This window comes from Oncorhynchus mykiss, chromosome 1 (assembly GCF_013265735.2).
Source record: "Oncorhynchus mykiss isolate Arlee chromosome 1, USDA_OmykA_1.1, whole genome shotgun sequence".
Classification (NCBI taxonomy): domain Eukaryota; kingdom Metazoa; phylum Chordata; class Actinopteri; order Salmoniformes; family Salmonidae; genus Oncorhynchus; species Oncorhynchus mykiss.
Window position 1 is genome coordinate 1255715 of NC_048565.1, and position 12007 is coordinate 1267721.

At 49.1% G+C, this 12007-nt stretch overlaps 1 protein-coding gene across 7 annotated transcripts in view; it reads left to right on the plus strand.

Moving 5' to 3' along the window:
* Positions 1 to 12007, plus strand: part of cyfip1 (cytoplasmic FMR1 interacting protein 1) — a 126914-nt gene that overhangs the window by 82004 nt on the left and 32903 nt on the right. For all 7 annotated transcript variants that reach the window (XM_036978300.1, XM_036978398.1, XM_036978346.1 and 4 more), the window contains 2 exons: positions 5437 to 5533; positions 6109 to 6185. In XM_036978300.1, the coding sequence (XP_036834195.1) occupies positions 5437 to 5533; positions 6109 to 6185 (174 nt within the window). The remainder of the gene's footprint in view (positions 1 to 5436; positions 5534 to 6108; positions 6186 to 12007) is intronic.

Consider the following 12007-nt stretch of genomic DNA (forward strand, 5'->3'; position numbering starts at 1 on the left):
GTCAGGATGCTCTCAATGGTGCAGCTGTAGAACTTTTTGAGGATCTGAGGACCCATGCCAAATCTTTTCAGTCTCCTGTCCTCTTCACGACTGTCTTGGTGTGTTTGGACCATGATAGTTTGTTGGTGATCTGGACACCAAGGAACTTGAAACTCTCGACCCGCTCCACTACAGCCCCGTCGATGAGACTGGGTGTAATGCTCCGGGTGTCGTGGGTGTGGAGTCAAATGCAGGAGACAGAGAGTTCAAGGCTGCGCGTCTTTTAATCGCACCAATGCACCACAGGGTGCTCACAAAAACGTTACGTTCCCAAAACACAGGGAAATCAAAATGTACAATGGGAAACAATCCCGACCGGACACTAACACGTGCCTATACCACAGAGCCGAAGGTTTACATAGAAATAATCCCGCACAACAACCAGGCGGGCCGGCTGTCTAATAAAGACAAACTAATCAAACATTCACAGGTGTTACCACTCAACATACAAGGAGGGGAAGGAAAAACAATCAGTGGCAGCTAATAGGCCGGTGACGACGACCGCCGAGCGCCACCTGCCCGGGAAAGGGAAACACCCTCGGTCGGACTCGTGACAGTACCCCCCCCCTGACGCGTGGCTCCCGCAGCGCGCCGACACCGGCCTCGAGGTCGCCCCGGAGGACGAGGCGCAGGGCGATCCGGATGGAGGCGATGGAAATCCCTCAACATGGAGGGATCCAAGATGTCCCCCACCGGTACCCAGCACCTCTCCTCCGGACCGTACCCCTCCCAGTCCACGAGGTACTGCAGGCCCCTCACCCGGCGTCTTGAGTCCAGAATGGCCCGGATCGTGTACGCCGGGGACCCCTCGATGTCCAGCGGGGGGGGAGGGACCTCCGGTACCTCACTGTCCTGCAGGGGACCAGCTACCACCGGCCTGAGGAGAGACACATGAAACGAGGGGTTAATACGATAATAGGAAGGGAGTTGTAATCGATAACACACCTCGTTTATCCTCCTCAGGACTTTAAAGGGCCCTACACACTGCGGACCCAGCTTCCGGCAGGGCAAGCGGAGAGGTAGGTTTCGGGTCGAGAGCCAGACCCTGTCCCCCGGTACAAACACGGGGGCCTCACTGCGGTGGCGGTCAGCACTCCTCTTCTGCCGTCCACTCGCTTGTCGTAGAGATTCCTGGACGGCCCTCCAGGTCTCCTTGGAGCGCTGTACCCATTCCTCCACCGCAGGAGCCTCGGTCTGGCTCGGATGCCATGGTGCCAGGACCGGCTGGTACCCCAACACACACTGAAAGGGGGACACGTTAGTAGAGGAGTGGCGTAGTGAGTTCTGAGCCATTTCAGCCCAGGGAATGTATCGTGCCCACTCCCCTGGCCGATCCTGGCAATACGACCGCAGAAACCTACCCACCTCCTGGTTCACTCTCTCCACCTGCCCATTACTCTCGGGGTGATAACCGGAGGTCAGGCTGACAGAGACCCCCAAACGTTCCATGAACGCTCTCCATACCCGGGACGTGAATTGGGGGCCCCGATCAGAAACGATGTCCTCCGGCACCCCGTAGTGCCGGAAGACATGGGTGAATAACGCCTCCGCAGTCTGTAGGGCTGTAGGGATACCGGGCAACGGGAGGAGACGGCAGGACTTAGAGAACCGATCCACAATTACCAGAACCGTGGTGTTCCCCTGAGACGGCGGGAGATCGGTTAGGAAATCTATGGACAGATGTGACCATGGCCGCTGTGGAACAGGGAGGGGTTGTAGCTTCCCTCTAGGAAGGTGCCTAGGAGCCTTACTCTGAGCGCACACTGAACAGGAGGAGACATAACCCTTAACGTCCTTAGCCAACGTAGGCCACCAATACCTCCCCTGAAGGCTCCCCACTGTCCTCGTCACCCCAGGGTGACCCGAGGAGGGTAGGACGTGAGCCCACCGAATCAGTTTGTCCCGAACACCAAGCGGCACGTACCTTCGCCCCACTGGACACTGAGGAGGCGCGGGTTCAGCCCGTAACGCCCGCTCGATGTCCGAGTCCACCTCCCATACCACTGGGGCTACCAGCTTCGAGGCGGGAAGGATGGGAGTAGGTTCGGTGGACCCATCCTCCGTGTCATAAAGGCGGGACAGTGCGTCAGCCTTCACGTTCTGGGAGCCCGGTCTATAAGACAAAGTAAATCGGAACCGGGTGAAGAACATGGCCCACCTTGCCTGACGTGGGTTAAGTCTCCTAGCTGCCCGAATATACTCCAGATTCTGGTGGTCGGTCCAGATGAGAAAGGGGTGTTTAGCCCCCTCAAGCCAGTGTCTCCACACCTTCAGAGCTCTAACCACCGCTAGCAACTCCCGGTCCCCCACATCATAGTTACGCTCCGCTGGGCTGAGCTTCCTTGAGAAGAAAGCGCAGGGTCGGAGTTTTGGTGGCGTACCCGAGCGCTGTGACAGCACGGCACCCACCCCAGCCTCGGACGCGTCCACCTCCACTATGAATGCTAGAGAGGGGTCCGGATGCGCCAACACGGGCGCATCAGTAAACAGCGCCTTCAACTTGTTGAATGCTCCGTCCGCCTCTGCTGACCACTGCAAACGCACCGGGCCCCCCTTCAGCAGTGAGGTGATGGGAGCCGCTACCTGGCCAAAACCCCGGATAAACCTCCGGTAGTAGTTGGCAAAACCCAGAAAACGCTGCACCTCCTTTACCGTGGTCGGAGTCGGCCAATTACGCACGGCCCTAATGCGGTCACCCTCCATCACTACCCCCGAGGTGGAAATGCGATATCCCAGAAAAGAGACGGCTCGTTTAGAGAACACGCATTTCTCAGCCTTGACGTATAGGTCATGCTCCAGCAGTCTACCAAGCACCTTGCGCACCAGAGACACATGCGCGGTGTGAGTGGCCGAGTAGATCAGAATGTCATCGATATAAACCACCACTCCCTGCCCGCACAGGTCCCTGAGAATCTCGTCTACAAAGGATTGGAAAACGGCTGGAGCATTCTTTAACCCATACGGCATGACGAGGTACTCATAGTGGCCTGATGTAGTACTAAATGCGGTTTTCCACTCGTCTCCCTTCCGAATACGCACCAAACTATACGCGCTCCTGAGATCCAGTTTTGTGAAGAACTGCGCTCCGTGGAACGATTCCACCGCCGTAGCGATGAGAGGTAGAGGGTAACTATACCCCACTGTGATGGCGTTTAGACCTCTATAATCGATACACGGACGCAAGCCTCCCTCCTTTTTCCTCACAAAAAAGAAACTTGAGGAGACGGGTGAAATGGAGGACCGAATGTACCCCTGTCCCAGCGCCTCCGTGACATATGTCTCCATTGCCAACGTCTCCTCCTGGGACAGCGGGTACACGTGACTCTTGGGAAGCGCAGCGTCTACCTGGAGATCTATCGTACAATCCCTTCCCGGTCGATAAGGTGGTAATTTAGTCGCTTTCACTTTACTGAAAGCGATTGCCAAATCGGCATACTCGGGGGGAATGCACACCGTGGAACCCTGGTCTGGACTCTCCACCGACGTAGCACCGATGGAAACTCCCAAACACCTTCCAGAACACTCCTCTGACCACCCCTGGAGAACCCCCTGTTTCCACGAAATTTTAGGATTGTGCCGGGCCAGCCAGGGAGTCCCCAGCACCACTGGAAACGCAGGCGAGTCAATAATAAAGAAACTGATACGCTCCCTATGATTCCCTTGCGTCACCATGTCCAGTGGGACCGTGGTCTCCCTGACCATCCCTGACCCTAATGGCCGGCTATCTAGGGAGTGCACGGGGAAAGGAGAATCTATCGGCACCAGCGGAACCCCTAATTTAAGGGCGAGTCCGCGATCCATAAAGTTCCCAGCTGCGCCTGAATCGACGAGCGCCCTATGCTGGGAAGAGGGAAAAAAGCGAAGGAAAAAAGTTAAGACAAACATGTGGCCAACAGGGGTTCTGGGTGAGTTTGATGCTGACTCACCTGGGGTGACCGAGAAGCGTTCCGCCTGCCATCTCTACTCCCAGACGGACCCCCCCAGCACCGATCAGACGTGTGTCCTCTCCGACCACAGTTGGTGCAGGGAAGGCCTCCTCCTCCGGTACCCCTCGGCGCAGCCCCTCCCAACTCCATCGGAATGGGAGCGGAGGGGCTGGGTAGTGGAACGCACAGGACCCTCTCTGAACGCCCGCGGGCAGCCAGCAGATTATCCAGTCGAATGGACATGTCAATCAGCTGATCCAGTGACAGAGTGGTGTCCCGACACGCTAACTCCCGGCGGACATCCTCTCGGAGACTACACCTGTAGTGGTCCATGAGGGCCCTGTCGTTCCACCCAGATCCGGCTGCCAAGGTCCGGAACTCCAGCGCGTAATCCTGGGCGCTCCTCCTCTCCTGCCTGAGGTGAAATAGTCGTTCTCCCGCCGCTCGGCCGTCTAGAGGGTGATCAAACACGGCGCGGAAGCGACGGGAAAACTCTGGGTAGTGCTCCCGCGCTGAGTCTGGACCATTCCAGACCGCGTTCGCCCATTCCAGGGCACGACCCGTGAGGCAGGAGATGAGGACACTCACCCTCTCCTCTCCTGAGGGAGTGGGTCTGATGGTGGCCAGGTATAGCTCCAGCTGGAGCAGAAACCCCTGGCAACCCGCCGCCGCTCCATCATAAGCCCTCGGTAGCGTCAGACGGAGGGTGCTGGAGTCGGGAGATGGGGAGTCCGGAACCGTGGGTGCCGAAGGTGGAGAGAGGAGCCCACTCCTCTCCCATCTGTCCATTCTCTCCATCACTTGATCCATCGCGGATCCGATCCGATGAAGGACGGTGGTGTGGTGGAGAACCCGTTCCTCCATCGATGGGAGAGGGTTGGCTGCTGCTCCTGCTGACTCCATCAATTTGATAGGTGCGGGATTCTGTAATGCTCCGGGTGTCGTGGGTGTGGAGTCAAATGCAGGAGACAGAGAGTTCAAGGCTGCGCGTCTTTTAATCGCACCAATGCACCACAGGGTGCTCACAAAAACGTTACGTTCCCAAAACACAGGGAAATCAAAATGTACAATGGGAAACAATCCCGACCGGACACTAACACGTGCCTATACCACAGAGCCGAAGGTTTACATAGAAATAATCCCGCACAACAACCAGGCGGGCCGGCTGTCTAATAAAGACAAACTAATCAAACATTCACAGGTGTTACCACTCAACATACAAGGAGGGGAAGGAAAAACAATCAGTGGCAGCTAATAGGCCGGTGACGACGACCGCCGAGCGCCACCTGCCCGGGAAAGGGAAACACCCTCGGTCGGACTCGTGACACTGGGGGCTTGCTCGGCCCTCTTTTTCCTGTAGTCCATGATCATCTCCTTTGTCTTGATCACGTTGAGGGAGAGGTTGTCTGACAAAATCTATGTCCTGTCCTCTCTCATTGATACAAAATGAAATGTATTTTTCGTCCTCCAGGTATGTGCTGTATCCTCTGGACCTCTATAATGACAGTGCCCACTACGCCCTGACCAAGTTCAAGAAGCAGTTCCTCTATGATGAGATAGAAGCAGAGGTAACTAGTTCACCATTAGACTAGTCATCACTACAGCAGAGGTAACTAGTTCACCATTAGACTAGTCATCACTACAGCAGAGGTATGTAGTTCACCATTAGACTAGTCATCACTACAGCAGAGGTATGTAGTTCACCATTAGACTAGTCATCACTACAGTAGAGGTATGTAGTTCACCATTAGACTAGTCATCACTACAGTAGAGGTATGTAGTTCACCATTAGACTAGTCATCAATACAGCAGAGGTAACTAGTTCACCATTAGACTAGTGATCACTACAGCAGAGGTAACTAGTTCACCATTAGACTAGTCATCACTACAGCAGAGGTAACTAGTTCACCATTAGACTTGTCATCAATACAGCAGAGGTAACTAGTTCACCATTAGACTAGTGATCACTACAGCAGAGGTAACTAGTTCACCATTAGACTAGTCATCACTACAGCAGAGGTAACTAGTTCACCATTAGACTTGTCATCAATACAGCAGAGGTAACTAGTTCATCATTAGACTTGTCATCACTACATGAGTCTTGATCATTAATGCCCATGTCTTTGTTCCTTGATTCTTGCAGGTCAACCTGTGTTTTGATCAGTTTGTCTACAAGCTGGCTGATCAGATATTTGCCTACTACAAGATTCTAGCTGGAAGGTACGTGGACTATATCAACGAGAGGTCGACTAGTAACCTAAATACTAGAGGTCGACTAGTAACCTAAATACTAGAGGTCGACTAGTAACCTAAATACTAGAGGTCGACTGGTAACCTAAATACTAGAGGTCGACTGGTAACCTAAATACTAGAGGTCGACTGGTAACCTAAATACTAGAGGTCGACTAGTAACCTAAATACTAGAGGTCGACTAGTAACCTAAATACTAGAGGTCGACTAGTAACCTAAATACTAGAGGTCGACTAGTAACCTAAATACTAGAGGTCGACTAGTAACCTAAATACTAGAGGTCGACTAGTAACCTAAATACTAGAGGTCGACTAGTAACCTAAATACTAGAGGTCGACTAGTAACCTAAATACTAGAGGTCGACTAGTAACCTAAACACTAGAGGTCGACTAGTAACCTAAACACTAGAGGTCGACTAGTAACCTAAACACTAGAGGTCGACTAGTAACCTAAACACTAGAGGTCGACTAGTAACCTAAATACTAGAGGTCGACTAGTAACCTAAATACTAGAGGTCGACTAGTAACCTAAATACTAGAGGTCGACTAGTAACCTAAATACTAGAGGTCGACTAGTAACCTAAATACTAGAGGTCGACTAGTAACCTAAACACTAGAGGTCGACTAGTAACCTAAACACTAGAGGTCGACTAGTAACCTAAACACTAGAGGTCGACTAGTAACCTAAACACTAGAGGTCGACTAGTAACCTAAATACTAGAGGTCGACTAGTAACCTAAATACTAGAGGTCGACTGGTAACCTAAACACTAGAGGTCGACTGGTAACCTAAACACTAGAGGTCGACTGGTAACCTAAATACTAGCGGTCGACTGGTAACCTAAACACTAGAGGTCGACTAGTAACCTAAATACTAGAGGTCGACTAATTATGATTTTTCAACGCTGATACCGTTTATTGGAGGACCAAAAAAAGCCGATACCGATTAATCGGCTAATTTAAATAAAATAAAAAAGTATATATTTGTAATAATGATAATTACAACAATACTGAATGACCAATGAACACTTTTATTTTAACTTAATATAATACATAAATAAATAATGAAACATGTTCAATTTGGTTTAAATAATGAAAAAATAAATTGTTGGAGAAGAAAGTAAAAGTGCAATATGTGCCATGTAAGAAAGCTAACGTTTAAGTTCCTTGCTCAGAACATGAGAACATATGAAAGCTGGTGGTTCCTTTTAACATGAGTCTTCAATATTCCCAGGTAAGAAGTTTTAGGTCAAATCAAATCAAATCAAGTTTTATTTGTCACATACACATGGTTAGCAGATGTTAATGCGAGTGTAGCGAAATGCTTGTGCTTCTAGTTCCGACAATGCAGTAATAATAATAACCAAGTAATCTAGCTAACAATTCCAAAACTACTACCTTATAGACACAAGTGTAAGGGGATAAAGAATATGTACATAAAGATATATGAATGAGTGATGGTACAGAGCGGCATAGGCAAGATACAGTAGATGGTATTGAGTGCAGTATATACATATGAGATGAGTATGTAAATCAAATCAAAATCAAATCAAATTGATTTATATAGCCCTTCGTACATCAGCTGATATCTCAAAGTGCTGTACAGAAACCCAGCCTAAAACCCCAAACAGCAAGCAATGCAGGTGTAGAAGCACGGTGGCTAGGAAAAACTCCATAGAAAGGCCAAAACCTAGGAAGAAACCTAGAGAGGAACCAGGCTATGTGGGGTGGCCAGTCCTCTTCTGGCTGTGCCGGGTGGAGATTATAACAGAACATGGTCAAGATGTTCAAATGTTCATAAATGACCAGCATGGTCGAATAATAATAAGGCAGAACAGTTGAAACTGGAGCAGCAGCACGGTCAGGTGGACTGGGGACAGCAAGGAGTCATCATGTCAGGTATTCCTGGGGCATGGTCCTAGGGCTCAGGTCCTCCGAGAGAGAGAAAGAAAGAGAGAAGGAGAGAATTAGAGAACGCACACTTAGATTCACACAGGACACCGAATAGGACAGGAGAAGTACTCCAGATATAACAAACTGACCCTAGCCCCCCGACACATAAACTACTGCAGCTCAAATACTGGAGGCTGAGACAGGAGGGGTCAGGAGACACTGTGGCCCCATCCGAGGACACCCCCGGACAGGGCCAATTAGGAAGGACATAACCCCACCCACTTTGCCAAAGCTCAGCCCCCACACCACTAGAGGGATATCTTCAACCACCAACTTACCATCCTGAGACAAGGCTGAGTATAGCCCACAGAGACCTCCGCCACGGCACAACCCAAGGGGGGAGGGGGGGGGGGGGGTGCCAACCCAGACAGGATGACCACATCAGTGAATCAACCCACTCAGGTGACGCACCCCCTCCAGGGACGGTATGAGAGACCCCCAGTAAGCCAGTGACTCAGCCCCTGTAATAGGGTTAGAGGCAGAGAATCCCAGTGGAAAGAGGGGAACCGGCCAGGCAGAGACAGCAAGGGCGGTTCGTTGCTCCAGAGCCTTTCCGTTCACCTTCCCACTCCTGGGCCAGACTACACTCAATCATATGACCCACTGAAGAGATGAGTCTTCAGTAGAGACTTAAAGGTTGAGACCGAGTTTGCGTAAACAAAGTGGCATAGTTAAAGTGGCTTGTGATACATGTATTACATAAAGATGCAGTAGATGATATAGAGTACAGTATATACATATACATATGAGATGAATAATGTAGGTTATGTAACATTATATTAGGTAGCATTGTTTAAAGTGGCTAGTGATATATTTTACATCAATTTCCATCAATTCCCATTATTAAAGTGGCTGGAGTTGTCAGTGTGTTGGCAGCAGCCACTCAATGTTAGTGGTGGCTGTTTAACAGTCTGATGGCTTTGAGATTGAAAAACAGCTTCTGTCTCTCGGTCCCAGCTTTGATGCACCTGTACTGACCTCGCCTTCTGGATGATAGCGGGGTGAACAGGCAGTGGCTCGAGTGGTTGTTGTCCTTGATGATCTTTATGGCCTTCCTGTGACATCGGGTGGTGTAGGTGTCCTGGAGGGCAGGTAGTTTGCCCCCGGTGATGCGTTGTGCAGACCTCACTACCCTCTGGAGAGCCTTACGGTTGTGGGAGTAGCAGTTGCTGTACCAGGCGGTGATACAGCCCGACAGGATGCTCTCGATTGTGCATCTGTAGAAGTTTGTAAGTGCTTTAGGTGACAAGCCGAATTTCTTCAGCCTCCTGAGGTGCTGCTGCGCCTTCTTCACGATGCTGTCTGTGTGGGTGGACCAATTCAGTTTGTCTGTGATGTGTACGCGGAGGAACTTAAAACTTACTGGTTTTCTTTTTGTAATCCGTGATTGACTGTAGACCCTGCCACATACCTCTTGTGTCTGAGCCGTTGAATTGAGATTCTACTTTGTCTCTATACTGACTCTTAGCTTGTTTGATTGCCTTGCGGAGGGAATAGTTACACTGTTTGTATTCGGTCATGTTTCCGGTCACCTTGCCCTGATTAAAAGCAGTGGTTCGGGCTTTCAGTTTCACGCGAATGCTGCCATCAATCCACGGTTTCTGGTTTGCGAATGTTTTAATCATTGCTATGGGAACGACATCTTCAACGCACGTTCTAATGAACTCGCTCACCGAATCAGCGTATTCGTCAATGTTGTTGTCTGACGCAATACGAAACATATCCCAGTCCACGTGATGGAAGCAGTCTTGGAGTGTGGAATCAGATTGGTCGGACCAGCGTTGAACAGACCTCAGCACGGGAGCTTCTTGTTTTAGTTTCTGTCTGTAGGCAGGGATCAACAAAATGGAGTCGTGGTCAGCTTTTCCGAAAGGAGAGCGGGGCAGGGCCTTATATGCGTCGCGGAAGTTAGAATAGCAGTGATCCAAGGTTTTTCCAGCCCTGGTTGCGCAATCGATATGCTGATAAAATTTAGGGAGTCTTGTTTTCAGATTAGCCTTGTTAAAATCCCCAGCTACAATGAATGCAGCCTCCGGATAAATGGATTCCAGTTTGCAAAGAGTCAAATAAAGTTAGTTCATAGCCATCGATGTGTCTGCTTGGGGGGGGGGAATATATACTGCTGTGATTATAATCGAAGAGAATTCCCTTGGTAGATAATGCGGTCGACATTTGATTGTGAGGAATTCTAAATCAGGTGAACAGAAGGACTTGAGTTCCTGTATGTTGTTATGATCACACCACGTCACGTTAACCATGAAGCATACGCCCCCGCCCCTCTTCTTACCAGAAAGATTTTTGTTTCTGTCTGCGCGATGTGTGGAGAAACCAGCTGGCTGCACCGACTCCGATAGCGTCTCTCCAGTGAGCCATGTTTCCGTGAAGCAAAGAACGTTACGGTCTCTGATGTCCCTCTGGAATGCTACCCTTGCTCGGATTTCATCAACCTTGTTGTCAAGAGACTGGACATTGGCAAGAAGAATGCCATGGAGTGGTGCACGATGTGCCCGTCTCCGGAGTCTGACCAGAAGACCTCTCCGTTGCCCCCTTTTACGAAGTCGTTTTTTTGGGTCGACGGCTGGGATCCATTCCGTTGTCCTGGGTGAAAGGCAGAACACAGGATCCGCTTCGCGAAAGTCATATTCTTGGTCGTACTGATGGTGAGTTGACGCTGCTCTTATGTTCAGTAGTTCTTCCCGACTGTATGTAATGAAACCTAAGATGACCTGGGGTACCAATGTAAGAAATAACACGTAAAAAACTAAAAACTGCATAGTTTCCTAGGAACGCGAAGCGAGGCGGCCATCTCTGTCGGCGCCGGAAGGTTGTAGTTATTATAGGACTATTTCTCTCTATAACATGTGTATTTCATATACCTTTGACTATTGGATGTTCTAATAGGTACTTTAGTATTGCGAGTGTAATCTCAAGAGTTGATAGGCTTGAAGTCATAAACAGCCCTGTGATTCAAGCATTGAATGAATGCTTACAAGCCTGCTGCTGTCTACCACCGCTCAGTCAGACTGCTCTATCATCAAATCATAGACTTATTTATAACATAATAAACACAGAAATAGGAGCCTTTGGTCATTAATATGGTCAAATCCAGAAACAATCATTTTGAAAACAAGACGTTTATTCTTTCAGTGAAATAAGGAACCGTTCTGTATTTTATCTAACGGGTGGCATCCATCAGTCTAAATATTCTTGTTACATTGCGCAACCTTCAATGTTATGTCATAATTACTTAAAATTCTGGCAAATTAGTTCGCAATGAGCCAGGCTGCCCAAATTAGGCGGTCACCTGGTTAATATTGCCTGCTAACCTGGATTTCTTTTAGCTAAATATGCAGGTTTAAAAATATATACTTCTGTGTGTTGATTTTAAGAAAGGCATTGATGTTTATGGTTAGGTACATTGATGGTTAGGTACATTGATGGTTAGGTTCATTGATGGTTAGGTACATTGGTGTTAATGGTTAGGTACATTGGTGGTTAGGTACATTGATGGTTAGGTACATTGATGTTAATGGTTAGGTACATTGATGGTTAGGTTCATTGATGGTTAGGTACATTGGTGTTTATGGTTAGGTACATTGGTGTTTATGGTTAGGTACATTGGTGTTTATGGTTAGGTACATTGGTGTTTATGGTTAGGTACATTGATGTTAATGGTTAGGTACATTGATGGTTAGGTACATTGATGTTTATGGTTAGGTACATTGATGGTTAGGTACATTGATGTTTATGGTTAGGTACATTGGTGTTTATGGTTAGGTACATTGGTGTTTATGGTTAGGTACATTGGTGTTTATGGTTAGGTACATTGGTGTTTATGGTT